Here is a 17,919-nt window from a genome sequence, read left to right as displayed (position 1 = left end):
GGAATAAACCATGCCTAAATTTAGGGATGGGAGCACTCTGCATTTACCACCATGGTTAATTATTGTATTTCCCGCACATTCACAAAAGGAATCTGGAAGACTCAAGTTACAATAAATGCTCTCACTGAACAACAGTCTCGTACTTATTCATTTCCGCCCCGATCTATGTAATGGATCTCGCTTCTCACCGAGAAGCTGGGGAGTATTTGGTTTGACATAACGTTATAACTTTACAACTAACCGAAAATAGTCGACGGTAAATCCGTTCGAAAAATATCCGATGCCGCGCAGTTATGTATTGTCCCGTGCCAAGAACTGAATGTCTGCTTTGTTGTGTGCCGAGGGTCAACAACATAGCAAGGTCTTTTTCAGTATCAGATAAGCACAACCAATCAGTTAGTTGGAAACCTTGCGTTTAGTTGTGGGAAAGTTTAGGGACATTGGATTGGTTTGAGTAACGTTTGTGATTTGATTGGCTGGTTGATTTCCTGTCACTTGTGCATTCGCTTATGAGCAGTGGAAACAGTATCGTGTCTAGGGATTGGATAAGAAATAATTTCCCAGTTGTTCATTGGCTCCCAGAACCACACATGCCATGTACAGTGTATAGAAGCTGCAAGCCCAGGCTTTGGTTGTTGATGGAATATGAGCCTATGATAAGTCTAGAGATGCTTGTTGTTCAGTTTGTGACTGCCTTGGTTTACCTGTCACTGTAAACTGGCACCCGAACACCTACGTGAACAGGAGGGTGCTGGTGAGTAGACAAATCTGCAGGGTTTAAACGTTTTCTTTTGCTTATTTTTCACAGTCCCATGGTGAAGGTATGGATGTGTGACTTGTTTTATCTTCTTTCTGTAATAGTTGCTCCATTTTACACCTTGTTAAATGTAATAGGCAGATCTACAAGCGTCTCTTGGTTATAGGCTAACACTATTCCATTACTTTTTCCTTCGCCTGGGAGCATGCAAATGCACACCCCACACATGGAGCTCTGCAACTGACGTTTTTATTCCTCAACATACGACCACACACCGCACCTTAACTCCCAGCAGACTTCTTTGTGTCAAAAGTATGACTAGGCAAAACTGAATTTCTGCAGCAAGTGCATTGCCCACTACAGTTATCTTAGCATTATTATTATTCCCTAAGATGTACTAGGCACACAAAGCTTTCTGCAGCGAATGCCTTAACACCATAAGATATTTAAAATACAGTTTATTCAATGTATTGCCTATTTGTCCTTTGGGCAAAATATGAATTGCATCTTCTACCCCAATTCCCCCCCCCCCCCCCCCCCCCCCCCCCCAATATCTCAAAATGTGTCGAACAATATGAATCACCCACCCCTGTATTTCCTCAATGGTCTGTCAGATCGGGTGGTATGAGGTAGTTAAGATGCATCTTGATCAGGCACTGTTGACATAGGCATGCCAGTGTTGCCTCGCTCGTGATCTCAGGAGCTGACGACCGTAGAGTTAGATGTGTGATGAGTACAGTGTGATGGACTTTATTTGACGATGCGCTGTCACAAAGTGTCCATTGCACATTACAACCTTCAAAGGGTCGACAGCAAATAGTGTCCCTTTTCTGCTTCCATTTCTATTTGACCAGTGCCCAGTCCCCTTTGTCGAAGACTAATCCATGGACGCATCAGTGCTGATCAACATATGTTTTCATTTTGCAGTTTTGAAAATTGCCTGTGACATGAACCGTATCAGCATTCATCAATTGATTCAATGTCTATTGTTTTACGTTGGTTCCAATGGCTGTCCCAGATAACAAGTGGTGAGGAGTTGATCAATACACACAAAGGGCTTGGCACACAGCTTGGTTTAGATTGAGTCTCTCCATCTATGATCTCTGAATTACCCTCTTGAGGGTGCCCATAAATCTTTCAACAACACCACTGGACTGGGGTACTCTTTTAATGTTTTACATTGAGTCGAACAAGAAACTCCTTGGATTCTTTGATATTGAAAGGTGGCTATTATCAGATTTGAGAATAGCAGGGATGCCCCAAGATGCAAAGATGTAATCAAGCCCCTCAATGACTTTGTCATGAGTTGTTGATGATAAGTCTTTCACCTTAGGAAAAAGTGAATATTCATCAATGACTACCATGAGGTGATATCCATTTCCTAAAGTCCCAAAGAAATCAAATGCAACTCTCGTCCAGGCAAGCACAGGAAGGTCATCCATTGTCAGTGGATGCTGCATTACCTTTAGGGATATGCATTTACAAAGGTGGTATGCTTTCAGCTCTCAGTAACTTGCTGTGTCAGGCTCTTGGGTATGACAACTCTCAAACCTCTCAAGATGATACCCTTCTCGGGTGACGGATAACTCATCCTGTAAATTTTTGAAATTCATCATCAGCAAAGGGTCGAATACTTTTCTTTCAAGAATGCGCTATAATGAGGTCTTTTAGGATGAGCATGTCATTATCTGAGCTGGTAGCAGCAATAATCTGTTCATTGGATAGAGATGCTGGCGTACTGGGCTTGAGGTTCCCAGAAGGACATTTGTTGAAAGGCAGAAACGGTCGGAAGAGGAGACACAATGTTCTTCTGGACTTCCACCAAAGGGTCGTGCAGGTCCAGGACCTTGGCTGTCCTTCTCACCACCATAGCAAATGAAGCTCCCTACTCCATAGCCACGGCAGAGGGAGAAAGCAGGCCAGAATCTAGGAAGGTGTCCAGGCCACTGGCCTCACCCAATTCCCTATACCAGTACATTTCATGCTCCGGCTGGTCCAGCCACCCCTCCTAATCATTCTCCATTCCCAGCCCCTCAAAAGAATGCTGAAGAATCGACCTAGGGCCTAAGAGGGCAGTCGGCGCCGGAATCATCGTCAATAGGTGCTGATCTGGCACTAGGCCATCCAGAGTGAGAAAAGGGCTGGCACAGGAGAACGATTGGCGCAGAACCCGATGGAGGGTCAGGTCACCAAAATAAATTCCACATTTGTAAAGCACAAACATATCACCCCTAAGGGTATCTAGGCATGGGGGGGGGGGGGTCATTAGGGAGATTAAATGAGCGAAGAGCAGAAGAAAAACGACTTAACTGAACAGAAGACCGTCAGCGAAGTCCTTCCGGGTAGCTAGGACCGGAAGCAAAACCAAGCGATGACTCCCTGCAAGCAGCCACATTATATACAACAGCGCTAAAGCCACGCACGCCAGTCGTCCTGATTATGCATGCAGAGAGCAAATACAAGATAGGAAAGAAAGAAACCCTACTTATTTCCTAGCAACATGCCAGTTTACCATGCTGGAGATATCCTCGTCCCAAGAGCAACACGGCCACAACAAAATCTTTGTTATCCATCAACAGAGGCCATATCATTAAGGATATCTTAGTCTGGGCCTGAAACAACATTTCTGTTGATGAGATTTCAGAGGAATGGGGTTCACCTTCACAGGCAGCCATTTTAGGTGTGAATTGCTGCATGATTTGTAAATCACAATACATTTGAAAATAACTTTTGTGTCACCGTGACCAGTTATAATTCTGGTAATGTACAGATGCACTTCAATGTCCATGCCAATTGTACATAGGAAAACCAATTTAAATCTGCACATGAATAGAAAAAAATTATTCAATGATTCACTGCAAAAGAATAAATGCTGCATTCATGGTACATTCTTGTAAAAAGGACAGGACGAGTGACGTTTTTAGGACCATTTTGAACATCATGTCACTGGAAGATACTGCCACTTTGGGAACCATGTAAGGTGATGCACCTTTCTTTTCCTTCATCTTAAAGTTAGAGGCACAAACCATTTTGAAACATAGTAGCACATTCTGCATAATCATTGCTGTCAGGGGCTATGATTTGCACTATATCTCTGAATAGTTTTAAAGTCCAAATCTGTCACAGTTACACTGTGTGACATACTCTGACTTGGCAATAATCAGTGCAGAGCAAAAACCATAATTGCTTTCCTGTCCTCCAGAAACTACTGTTGGAGACGATTTCCAAGTTTGTTGATGTGTTTCTGAAAGAATTTGTTGTTGAAGTACCCTCATATCTTCGGGACACGATGGAATTTATAAACAAGGTGGAAAGCTTGGAGTTTGACCCCACCTCACAACTTTTGGTCACAATGGACGTTACGTCCTTATACACGCAAATCCCACAGTAAGATGGAGTGGATGTAATCGAAATGTATTTGGACAAGAGACCTCGTCCCCACAGAGTACCCACTGAGCTGATTGCCAAATTTGCATCATTGACTTTAAAAAAGAATTTCTTCGTGTTTGAGGAAGAGATGTTCTTGCAAATTAAGGGCTCAGCGATGGGCTGTCCCTTCGCACCGGAGATGGCAATATTATACATGGCTGCGTATCAAGAGAGAGAGAGAGAGAGGACCAGAAAGCTAGTCCTTATCCCATGGGTTTATATATAGTTAATCAAAAAGAGACTAGCTTATGCATTATGAGTTTAACAAAAATTTAAAGACTCAGGTATGTTTTGTCATGGGATAGGAGCACCTGATTGGTGTGCTCATGAAGCCCTCACCCACCAACCTAGTTGGTGGCATGCTTCATCATCGGGCCCACCCAGTGACACCTAGCGTGTCCCGGGTGGGCTTCGACGCCTGGTTACAGCGGAGCAGGTATGTCGCTGAGTGTGCGGTGAAGAGTGTTGTGAAAGTGATATTAAAACGGCTTGGCGGGGGTCCCAGTACCCGAAGGTGAATTAGACTTTAATACCTGGGCCATCGTCAGCGGTTAAAAATAAGGCTGTCGGATGTTAGAGGCGAGTTACGACCTCCCACATCCGTTGGTGAGTCAACATGTTTCAGCCAGTGCCTTATGAATATGCTGGCTTTCTTCAGGACTAAATAAAATACGTGTATGTGATTAAACTAGTGGGTGTGTAATTCACCGGTATGCGAAGGAGGCACTACAGGTCCAGAGCAGGCCCTACCCAGAAAAGCTGGTCAACCCCTTACCTCTTCACAACCTTGGAGCATAATACTGCTTAAACTAGTGTGTTTTGAGAAGGGAATCCCCCTCTCACACATAGATAAACACTTTAGGGCGTGTATACACGTAGTCTGAATTACACACTCACGCTAGGTGTCACTGGGTGGGCCCGATGATGAAGCATGTCACCAACTAGGTTGGTGGCTGAGGGCTTCATGAGCACACCAATCAGGTGCTCCTATCCCATGACAAAACATACCTGAGTCCTTAAACTTTTGTTAAACTCATAATGCATAAGCCAGTCTCTTTTTGATTAACTAAATATTATACATGGCCCAGTACGAAGAAAAATTCGTGTACAACAATAACCCATACAATGCTCACATCCGGCAATGGCTCAGGTATATAGATGATGTGTGGTGTATCTGGAATGGTACACCACAGTCTCTGGAAGAATTTCACGATTGGTTGAATAACCGCAATCCGGACATAAAATTCAGCCTGGCATATGATTCCAAAACCATGTCGTTTTTGGACGTTGAGATCAAATCCACTCCTGAAGGTCTCCCATCATCTCTGTTTCAGAAGAAAACTGATAAAAACAATGCCTTACATTACAGAAGCTACCATCCCAAGAGCCTCAAGAATAACCTCCCCCACGGACAATTCCTCAGGGTGAAGAGGAATTGTTCAAGAACGGAAGATTTTGTCACCCATGGTGATGCACTGGCCCAAAAGCTGAAAGAAAGAGGATATCCAAGTAAGCTCTTAAAACATTCTATGAAGAGGGCAAGATGGACACCCAGAGAGCATCTTTTACAGAAGAAAGAGAAAGTACCTACTGAACGTATGGTGTGTGTATCCACCTTTGGACCACATACAAACCCAGTGCAGAAAATTATCCGGAATAGTTGGCATCTAGTAGAAAAAGTAATTCCTGAGATTGGTAAACCACTGTTTGCGCTGAAAAAGAATCGAAGCGTGGGCCAGCAGATCTCCTCCACACGTCCCACAATGAAAAAAGAAACACAGAGTACATTGTTCAACATGAGCCCAGTGAAGGGACACCACAAATGTGGCACTTTCTCGGTGTGCAGCCTAACAATGGAAGGAACACATTTCACAGATGGCAAAAAACATTGGCGCCATGATGACTTCACGAACTGCAAAACGAGGTACGCAATCTATGCCATAGTATGTCCGTGCAAGAAAGTGTATATTGGCAAAACCAAACAAGAGGTGCGCCAACGCATAATCCAACACAGATCTCGAATTAACAACAACACTAGTGTCCCACTTCTTGACAAATAAGCACTCGGTCAGTGATTTGAAATGGACGATTTTATCAGCTATCAAAAATGTTGCTGGCGCTGGGGGTGATCCGGATGTACGACTGGCACAAAAAGAAGCGTATCTCATCTTGAAATTCGACACTGCTATGTCAGGATTGAATGACCTCAATGAACTAAGCAATCTTTAAGAATTTTGTATGGTATATTCTGTAGCGCGTGTCTGCTGTGGCTTGCTGCTGCTGGTGTGGCCATGAATATGAAACGTAATATGACCTACCCCTAAGAACAAAGACACTAAAATAATCCCTCGAAACTACATTTCCCAACATACATCGGGATTGGAGTTTCCTTAAATCAGAGTAGACACGCCCCAAAGGTAATCACGTGTCTGACTTACGGGGGAAGATGGATGCCGGACCGAAGCAGTCATAAACTCGCTTACAAGTAAGCTCCTTGCCAAGTTTCATTCTTTATCTTCACAATTCAAATCTGACAGTAAAAGGTTTCTAACCGCACGCCCCTTGTGTTTACAGTTAACAAGCCCGTGCGGCGGCTGCCGCCTCTCTGCGCGTGCAGCCGGGCTGAACTCTCTCCGACCATTAAGGTAGGAAGTCCCATAATACTAAGTTTGAAAGCATTTACCAGCGCACTGAGACAGGCAATAATGTTAGGTCCTTTTCTCTGCAGTGGTCGCACCGAAATCTAAAAGATGCGAACACTGAACAACAAAACGATCCGGCATCCGCCTCCCGCCCATAGCGCTCATTAATGAGGTATGTCTTGGTAGTAGGGGTAAATCAGTTGAGTATAATTTGGGCAGCAAAGCAGCATCCCAAACAGATATTTCTATTTCATTTTATCTGTTTACAGAGAACAGCGAATGGGGATTGGCGCATGAATTTCTTATGGCCACCCATCATCAATAAGGTAAACTGACCACAAGAGTGTATGAGTCTGGTAGAGGTGAGGTCCCGAGAGGCAGCTTCCTTACTGATACCAATTTTTTAAAATTATTATTCACAGTGACAGCGACCCCCCAGTCCGTGTCCTGAGGAGAACCCGCAGAATCAAATTGGGTTCGAAACGCGTTGACTTTCCTTCCAAGATACAAAACAGACGGGGCTTGATAGGAACTAAATAATACACTTGCAATCATTTAGTCCATCATGTGTTATTCCTAGTTATAGCACCCCATTATGAATTACAACATGTATCTTGTGTCGGTGTTGACAAGTAGGCGAATGTAACCATCAGTTTGTCCACTTGTTTATTATTATTCAGGACTGGTGCCTAAAAATTAATTCTGCTGAGGCATTGCATAGTTGTCTATGTGATTTTTATGTGACAATTCTTTTGCAAGAAAAATTCTTTGTTTGACATGTTTATTTCAGTGTATTGAATGTATGTTTGTATTTGTTAAATAGTTTGTGGGTTTTGATGTCATAAAAAATACTTTCTCAAAAATGTCTTTATAAAATAAGAATTGATTCAACGTAATGGTTGTCCAACCTAGTAATTGACCTGACTAGGCGATGCATTATTTGTAATTCAACCTGCTCGGCCATTTGTTTTTGTTTACCCTCCAGAAAACTACAGCAGTGTTTTCAGTGCTCTGAGGAAAATAACATTTTAGTGACAAAGTACTTCATATAGGGACAGACCTTTTTTTGCCAAACGTTAGACATTAAGCCATTTCTCCCAGGTATGCCATCAGTACATTCATTTGGACAGTACACACAATGAACAACGAAAATATCCAAAGAACTTAGCTCCCTTTACCTTAATACTTAAAATGCTGATCATTTTTTGTGGGTTTAAGTAAATTACTCAAGGCAGCTTGATGCCTTCATTAACAAATGAGCTCTATCGTCCTTCGATTTACTTGAGGATCTTCCAAGTGATAATGTGAACTGAAATGTAGTTAACAATAAATTGCTTCTGTGAATAGTCTGAGTTAACCACTGAACTATATCCACGGATTCTGCCTTGATTTATTGCGGCAATGAAAGAGTTTGACTTATGTGTTTATAAGAAATGTTTTAAATATTGTTCCATATTCCTTGTAAGTAAGTACCTGCTGAAGTCCCAATGGGGTTACAGTGCTACATTGTACCAACTGTGCACAGTCCCATGCCAGAGTCTTAGGCTGAACAGGGTTATGTATTACTGTTGGTGCAAACAGGTGTCTCTGTGTGCACTTTGTTGAATATCTTTTGGTATGTGCTTTGTCTATATGTGTTGTGTCTGTGTGTGCATGCACTATGCCACAGGTCTCTGAGGAATCTTGTAACCTCAGAGCTCCGACAGCACCAACCTCTATAACAACCTCCCCAGATCCATCTCCTACTTCAATGCCTGGACCACCTAAAGTTTCTGGAAGTAAAAGACCAATATAGACTAGAACCTGTTCTGGATGACATCCAGCTGCTCCTGGCCTAGAAGTTATATCTGCAATTCAGACATGGGGTGCTCCCGTTGCGTGCTTTCACAAACAAGTGGGTGGGTTAATCTAATTTATGTTGCCCAGCCTGTAATAACGCAGAGGAGACGGAATATAATGTGATTTTTTTTGTCATGGCTACAATAGAGCGAGGATCAGATGGCTGCTTCAGTTATGCAGAAACTTGTGGTCCAGACATTATAGGGAGGTCTTTAGGCTACTGAACTATAATACCCACACACCCATCATGTTCTCTATTTCACGTTTTCTATTCTCCATGTGGAGTACTTGTAGGGTTATCTCACAGATGAACCCATAGGCTTGGGGTCCATTGTTATATATCCTATATCCTATAAGAACTCTTTTTTTCTATTACGAAATAATGCCCCACATCCACTTATCTGCTTATTCTTTGATAACTCACTGTTTAATATCTTTTTAACTCAATTGTATTTGTGGTTTTATTACTGTGCTTGTACATATTTTATTGCACTTTTATGGTCTCTCGACCGAAATAAAGTTATCAAATGGATATATCCTTTAAATCGGGCTCTGTTCTTCTCTTTTTTTATCTGAATGAAATAATTCTATGTCTTTTTAACAGTCTTTTTTAATTACAATGTGTTGTATAAATTGTTGTTTTTACATTCCTCCATTTTATATATTGTTGAATGCTGCTAGGTGAGGGCCACCATGACAGCACAAAAAATGGCGTTTTTTAGATTATTGTAATGGCCATTGTGCCTCCTATGTATTGCACATGCACTTTTTGGAACCCGGTCCAAGAATAATGCAAAACCGACTATGCTGTTGACGTATTGCATTTGCACTTTATTGAAACCAATATCCATAGGCTAACTTATGGCACCCAGAGCCAGGTTTGCTGGATAGTCGAATAATACAGGTTTATTGTAATGGTCTTCTTTTTGTTTAGGCATTGCATATGCATTTAACTGACCCTGATTTTTCAAACAATGTAAATGCCATTACGTTGCCTAAGTAACGCACAAGCACTTTATTGAATTTTATATTTAGAGTTGAGTGATGCTGGCTCTCTGTAATGGCCATCTTACTGGCCATGCATATGCACTTTATTGAATCGAACCGTCTGACCAATGCAAAGGCCATCATGCTGCCCATATATTGTACACACATTTTATGCTCTCATACCTATGGGTTAGTTTCTGGTATGTTGAGGCTGGCGAGTGGGAGAGACGAGAACGCTATGTAACATGATTGTAAGTCTATATCAACAATGTGCTACTTGGTGCCTCACGCACAGCAGTGGTTATTTTTTATGAGCTGCACATAATGTACTGTATTTTTATCTGTGCTTTTATGGCCATAAAGGCCAAAATAACGTTTTTATGATGATTATGATATCTGCAAGTATGGGTCGCTCTGGAATTCCCTTAAAAGTGAAAGGTATTAAACAATTTTTGTGAATTTGCGTCACCCTCAAACTGGAGAAATACAAAAACAGTAAAATAAAAGACTTAAAATAAACTATCTGCATTGATGCACAGCATTAGGGGAACAACACATGCAGAGCGTTTATTTCTATAAACTCAATGATTACACACATTGATATGCAATGCTTTGAAGAGAGAAGAAGACACCAAGCACACAACTGGATAATTAATTGTGAACAGAATCCAAAAACACTTATTCAGCTACCTTCTGTATTTGATTTCTTAGGACTGTATAATGTTTCCTTTTTCTATGATTTCTGATTTGTCATTGATCCACGCATTAGCTCATGGCTTTTCCATCTTTTGTAGGACACAATGATCTCCCAGATCTTCATCTTGTCTGCCAAAGGTGATCGGCTCATCTACAAGGACTGTATCCTTCCCATAGTGGGTGCAGAATGAAAGTACGTGTGCGGGTATCAGTGTGTTTCTGAGGAGTTGTTGGGAGCCGGGGTAACTCAGTCTTAAGTCTCCATCTTTATTGTCCTTTACTTACATTCCTGAAGTTCGAGGAGATGCAAGCAGTGAGCAGGTAGATAACTTTTACAGGAAGGTCAGTGCTCTTCCAAAAGATCAGGCTCCTGTTGTGATGGTAAGTACCGTGTACTCCTCCAGGAACAATGCATTGTCGTAAAGGGCGATAAATATAAAGTGATTCATCAAAAATCCTATTTTCCTACCCAATGATAAAAAGCCTGGAGCCCTAGTGGGAACTTCCAGTCATTGTCTCTTTCATTTCTGCACCATATTTAAGAGACCCTGCAAATCCCTACCAGTCCCTTCTATTCACACATTTGTTTCAAATCAGTTGCCACTTTTTTCAGTCTCTGTTCCAGATCGTCTGTCGCGTTGAAACTAATTCTTGAAATAAACATAAATTATGGATCAGTTTCAGTGCTTTACCATTGTTGAAGCAGACATACCATACCCTCTTTGAGTTTCATTAAATGAGCCTTGTATGGCTTCTAGAGCAGGTTCGCAAGTTGTACTGCAGATGCGAGACCAATAGTCACCCCTTCTCTATCATGCCAGACTTGCTTTGGCCTCCAGCCTGCCAGCTTTACAATATTAAAAGCATCTTCAACAGACACTTGTTGGAATAATGATGCATACCAGGGGCGAAGGGGTAACGTTAATTCTTGTAACTAATTTGAAGTGCATTTGTGTGGAGGTTTGTGTTGCATACAAACCGGTCCCAGGATACTTGTTTCCGGTCCAGGGAAGACATGGCTTGGCAGTTCGGGCTGGACTGTTCGCATGAGGCACAGGGTCAGACTGATTTGCATATAGCCATGTCTGAACTGGGGTGGCTGAGTGAGCTAAAGAACGGTGATGGATTAAACTCAGATCATTTGACTGGGGGTGAGTGTTTGATTTGCTCAAACGCTCCGTCCATCATCCCCTTTTGTTACAATCATGTGTCCATGTATTTAATGGTAATGGTATAAGTATTGTAAAGTGCATGCTAAGGAACATATGAACACATCCTGAGTCCTCTAACCACTATCTCTTCTCTAGATGCATGAAGGCTTACACTTTATCCATGTGCGGAACAGCGGTCACTATTTTGTGGCTACCACTCCATCAGACAGCGCACCCTTCACGTTCATTGAGTTTCTCAACAGGTGAGTTCCTCTGCACACAACCTTTTTGATAAGTAGCTCCAGAATGTCCACTGTGACAGACTTCCTGTCCTGGTGAGTGTCTTTGGAGCTCATCCGTTAACCCTGATGTGCAAAGGAACAATAGTAACTGTCTGAGGTACTGTTGTTGAGCTGTAAGTATCTCATTCAAATTTGTTCTTTGTGAAAGCAAATATTAGTGCGCTCCGCAGCTCAGATGCCCTGTATTCAACACAATCCCTCCTCAAACCAGCTAGAGTATATTCCACATTGTTGGAATCATAAATGCACACTTCCTATGAAGATTATGTTTTACTCTCACTCTGCATCGAAGCTCTCTGCAGGCTATCGGGCCTCGAAAAATCATATTTTTTTTTACTAGACCTGCAGCCTTAGTAACTTGAATAATCAATTCGATCTAACTGTAATGTACTTGACCCGTAATCTGGTCTTAAATTCTGTGATCCTAGTAAATATTTTATTTAACAGAGCCGCCTTTTGGTTCATCATCACGAGAGCACCTTCAAATATGCAAGCTCAGCATTTCTGCTGTACAAAAACCTATTTTGTTTGATTTAATAGACTAAACTCTTGTTGCATGTATTTTAAGACTCTAGCCCACTAACAGGATACTCATAACCCCTGGCCTGCCTCTTAGTTCCCTAATAGCATTATCATCAGGGTGCAGGTAACAGTATTTCTCAGTTCATGCTTAAAAACTCACTTTTAATAAATGTATTAGTAAAACATGATTTGATAGCCCACGGTCGTTTACAAACAGCATATTTTCAATTGAAACAGCTACAAACTTTCCCACTAACATTCAGTTTTACTATATAGCTTATAAACAATAATCCATGGAAAATGGGTTTCAGCCATTCTGTACTGTGCCAATTATTAAGGACTATTGTCTGAGCGATCATAATGCCCTAACTATGTCTATTCTTATCTGGGGTCCCAGAAATACGCCTACAGGCAGGGTTGTTGATAATATTGTTCCAAGTAGGCCCAATGGAACCCGGATAAAGTGGTGTACGGAAAAATCAGAAAAACTACATAGTACAGCTGTGGTAGGTGGTTCCAGACAGATATTTCGCTGTCTGGAAGTCAATGCCCCCCCTATGGGTATTATAGCGGATTTTGAGGAACTTGGCACTATTATTAATAGAATTTTTACTAACAATAAGATCAATACCAGACGGGATAAGGTTGGTTGGTTTGACCAAGCCTGTACAACAGCGCTAAAAACTCTTAAGAAAGCACTGTCCAATCTCCCAAGAGACAGGGAAGTGGTCAAAACCTTGAGGTCCAATTATAATATAGAACTAAAACGCAGGAAAAACGAACTCCGGGAACAAGCCTGGGACAATTTGGATAGTGCTGCAGCTCTCCGGGACTGTAAATTGTTTTGGAGTACTATTAACGCCCCATTCCTCCAGAAAGAAGATTTCCCAGTACTTACCGCATTAGTAAGCGAAGATAGCTGGGTCCGATATTTTTCAGGAATTTTTGACCCCCCTGAGGAGTCTTATGATAAAATCTGTATGAATCCCTTGCTGACTCCGCAGCCTTTGGGAATTACCATCCGAGAAGTAGTCACGGCAATTAATTCCAGTAAAGGAGGTAAAGCCCCAGGACCCGACGGGGTCCCGATAGATCTTTACAAACATGATCTGGCCCTCTGGAGCCCTTTATTGACCCAGGTCTTTAATGCTGCCACTGACTACTCCACTCCGGCAACCTGGAGTGAATCCGTTATTATTCCAATTTATAAGAAGGGAGATAGAGGGGAGGCCAAAAACTACCGCCCCATCTCCCTCTTAGACTCCTCCCTTAAAATTATGAGCCGGGTACTACTGCTACGCCTGGAGGAGTGGGCGACCGATAATAATATCCTGGCACAATCCCAATATGGCTTCAGAAAGGGCTTGGGAACCATTGACCATTGACCAGTGCATCAACCTCAACCTTTTAATAGGTAAATATACTAAGGTCAAATCCGGCTCCTTATTCCTTTGTTTTGCGGACCTCTCCAGTGCCTTCGACCTGGTGAATCATTCCCTGCTGTGGACAACCCTTCTTGATATGGGAGCACCCTCAGCTATTATCTATTTCTTAGCTAGGTTATATTCCAATCTTTCCACACAGATTCGATATGGACCAGCAGGAGAGTGTACGAGAAAGATTATGGTAAAATCAGGCATTAGGCAGGGGTGCGTATTGGCCCCCTTGCTTTTTTCCCTTATTATTAATTCTATGGAACAAGAATTAAAACAGGTCCAAGCGGATGCACCACAAGCAGGTGGCCTACCTATTCCAGTGTTGTTATATGCGGACGACACTGTTTTATTATCTAGAACCCCAATCGGCCTCCAGCGGCTAATGAACTGTTTTTATGATTTTATTCAGGGTAAGAAACTCAAAATCAACAACTCTAAAACATTCATAATGGTTTGTGGCAAAAAGGTGAATCACCCTAAGTCTTTCTATTTTAAAGATAACAGAATTGAGGTTGTAGATAACTTCTGTTATCTGGGCATTACTTTTAATAGTCGGGGCTCATGGACACCAGAACAAACTAACATAAAAGCCAGGATGGGGAAGGCTTCACTAGGTGTCTTCCGTTTTGCCAATAAACTGGGCAGCCGACGGATTCCAGCAATGTTAAATATTTATAGACACAGATGTTCATCAATAGCGCTTTATGGTTCCGGGGTATGGGGGCACGGGTCTAACAGAGACTTGCAAATTCTGGAAAATCTGTTTCTGAAACGGTTACTTTGTTTACCATCATCGGCATCTAACTACCCTGGTCCACGAGGAACTAAGGATGGACCATATAGCCGATTTAATCGAATTGAGACCCCTCCTGGTATGGAGGTCTATTTGGCTGAAGGACGAAACAAGTTTCACAAAGAGCATTATCAAAGATTGTTTGCTTTTGGATAATTTCAAAAATATACCATGGATTAAGTATGTGACCACTACCTTTAAAGAACTCTTTGATTTGGATGTACGTAATGAACCCGATATTGTAACTACTTTATCCAAAAAGGAGGTGAAAGAAGAATTTTTGAGGGTAAAATTCGATAAACGGAAAGCAGATACAAGTAATTACTCAACCCATGCTTTCTATTCCTCCAATGTAAACGAGGGTCCTGGTTTGCCTACCTATCATAAAATCATTTATAGGCAATCTCACCAATTCGTCCTATCCAGATTTAGACTAGGTATTGTCCACAATCTTGTGGCCTTTCCAAAGATGAAAAATTATCCAACATCTGCTTGTCCATGTGATGGATTAACCAAACAAAGCACCCTGCATTTTATGTTAATCTGCCCCCTTTATAAAGCCCTACGTATTGTTTATCTGAAACAGTTATTTAAAAAATATTCTGTGTCTTCTACATCAAATGCCATGAAATTGTTATTTTCGCTTGCTAGCCCGGATCTGTGTTTTTTTATCGCAACCTTTATTCTGAAATCTGTTGCTGCAAGAAAAAGTATGGTTTTTTAGCTATTATTTCGTTTTTTATTGGTTGACTTCTGTATGCCCTGAAAACAAACCATGATGATATGTACTTTCCCTGTGTAATGTTACATGTTCGATTTTATTTGTGTACTTTTACGACGTTTTTTTTAAACTGTCGAATAAAGTTTATTAACTGAAACTGGGTTTCAGCAAAAATGTTTATCATTTGCACATCACCAAGTGAAGTGATTTGTTTTCATCCTATTTAAATCTTTTTTTCATCATTCAGAATTACAAAAAAGTGCTTCCTTAACTACTAAAATATATTTGGATGTGTTTCTACAGTTCATTTACAAGTTTTTTAAACTGACATCCTATAGCCTTTCATTTCAGACTCTTTATATAGCATGATTGCCAGATTGTAAACTTTTTTTATCCTGAAGGTTGTGTTTACTTTTCTTTATCTGACTGCAAATTGTAAGACATAAGCTGACATTTAGCCTCTGTCTCTTAATGCAGAGCAAATGTGACGATAAAAAACAAGATTTAAAGGTATCTTTATTGCTCATTCGCTTTCTGAGATAACCGAACGCCTTTTCTTTATCAGCTCACCAGAATGGGCCAGTAAACCCTAAAAATAGCTTGCCCTGATAAAATCCTCCAACTCTTAAAAGAAATCTGCACTAGACGCTGATGACTTCGACCACTCTTGGTCTATCACTCACCTACTGTTCAACAGCCATTGAAAAAGCAATCTACACTCAACTCTGACATCAATTCACTGTTAACCGTCTTGTGCACCTCTAACAACCTGCTTCAGAAAATGCTGCAGAGCAGAGACAGATTCCTTATAGACAATGTCTTCCTAACCGCAGATGAAGATGACACCTGCCTTATGATAATGCTGGACCTCTCAGCTGCCTTCAACGCAGTCAGTCACCCATTCCTCATCCACAACCTGGCATCTCAAATGGGATTTACTGATAATTGTCTGAGCTGGGTGTTGAGGATTACGAATATAGCCGCCCAGTGGATTTATTTGCAAGCCAGTTCATTCATATATATATATATATATATATATATATATATATATATATATATATATATATATATATTAGATGCCCCGGAGGACTAAGGACACATTCAGTCCTACTATTCCACCACCCACAGAATTTATACTATCATTACTATTTTTAACTTGCCTGAGAAATATTGTTAGAAATCACAGATCTAGAAAAATTTGAACCAGGAAATGCAGAGTAGCATCCTTTTCACCTGGTACGCCTCTGTGCCCAGTGTCTTCAGTAAAAGTAAGCTTATTCATCAAATTGTCTGTATGTGGGCTGTGATTGAAAGAGAAAGCATCAGGTGGCCCAGGGGAATGTAAGAGATTGTCCTGATCTCAAGTAATCTCCCTCCATCACGAAGGGAAACTCAGTACCCATTTCCCCATGGGACTATTGGGTACCTTTAACATGAATCCACTTGTTGGAGGTGCTGAAGACGACCTTGCTTATTGTCTGCTCTTACTTGTGCGCCAGCACACAGACTTTTCAAAGTCTTCTGGGCCTGTTGCGGGTGTGGAGTCTGGCAAGGATTGTTGCACTGTTCATCTGTGGTAATGAAAGTTTGTGTATTTTAATTAGGTGGCTGTCAGTGCCTACTCTACCAAGCAATATTTAAATTCATCACCACAGAATGTTATAGATTACAGAACACTTTTGTAAGAAAGATCAAACATTTTAAAATGTATTTGTTTGACCACAATGCCTATCTAAACCACCTTTTTGAGGTTTTAAATGAACATGACTTGTTAACTTAATAAGTAGGCAGCAAGATCTAATTACGTTCACAATTAAACCATGACTTTAATTCCATTAAATGAATTGAAAGTGATTGACAAACAGGCCTGGCCTTCAATAAAGTTCTATAGGGAGGAACAAAACTGCAGCGCCCCTTTTGAGCCATTCGAGGAGGAGCGCCACCCCGAACATAGTTTGTGAATGTGAGTGCCGTCACACAGGGGCGGCTCTAGGCTCATGGTGGCCCTGGGCAGGAAGCGTAGGTAGGGGGCCCCGGAAGAGGGGGTCCGGACAGGACAGAGCGCGGAGGCCAGTGAAGAGGGGGGCAGGGTGTTTGAAAGTGGAACATCACAATCATTCTTTCCAACGGCTGCGGGACGCCGCTAGATTCATGAATCGTGACGCCCGCGGGTTGATGTTCACGCAGAGTTCGTTTTAATTATCGCATTTTGAGACAACGCTAAGGGAGCAGATATATCTACTGCAGTCCCCGGTTATCCAATCAATATCGACTCAATTCAATACTATTCATCATTTTGAAACCACGCTAAGGGAGCAGATATATCTACTGCGGTCCCCGGTTAGTGAAACAGTATCGACTGAATCCAATACTATTCATCCTAAAATTAGCCTTCCATAGAACCAAGCGCTAGATTTACAGCGGCTTTCCCGTTTCGAAATCAACTACCTTCCTATTAGTACAAGGATCGTTTGGAGATATAACGAGTACAGTGGAAGTAGAAGTACCGACCACTTAAAATTTAGTAAAACGGCTCACTGGTTGGTTAGAAATACAAGAATCCGAGTTCCTTCAACCACTCCAATTGAGGACAGATTTTCGTCCTAGTGCTCCCTGCATCAGTCGGAAGCATATAGAACATCCA

At 41.6% G+C, this 17,919-nt stretch overlaps 1 protein-coding gene across 2 annotated transcripts in view; it reads left to right on the top strand.

The window, feature by feature from the left end:
* The first annotated feature begins 593 nt into the window (after positions 1-593).
* AP4M1 (adaptor related protein complex 4 subunit mu 1) overlaps positions 594-17,919 on the top strand; it is a 172,214-nt gene continuing 154,888 nt past the window's right edge. The window contains exons 1-4 of one of the 2 annotated variants that reach the window (XM_086945991.1): positions 650-754; positions 10,449-10,512; positions 10,646-10,731; positions 11,658-11,764. In XM_086945991.1, coding sequence (XP_086802117.1) covers positions 10,455-10,512; positions 10,646-10,731; positions 11,658-11,764 — 251 coding nt within the window. In that variant the 5' untranslated portion in view covers positions 650-754; positions 10,449-10,454. Of the gene's footprint in view, positions 755-10,448; positions 10,544-10,645; positions 10,732-11,657; positions 11,765-17,919 lie in introns of both variants that reach the window. The other variant, XM_086945990.1, reaches the window with a different exon arrangement.

The sequence above is a fragment of the Lissotriton vulgaris genome, chromosome 12, assembly GCF_964263255.1.
Source record: "Lissotriton vulgaris chromosome 12, aLisVul1.2, whole genome shotgun sequence".
In the NCBI taxonomy this organism is placed as follows: Eukaryota; Metazoa; Chordata; class Amphibia; order Caudata; family Salamandridae; genus Lissotriton; species Lissotriton vulgaris.
This window is presented reverse-complemented; position numbering and strand designations above follow the sequence as displayed.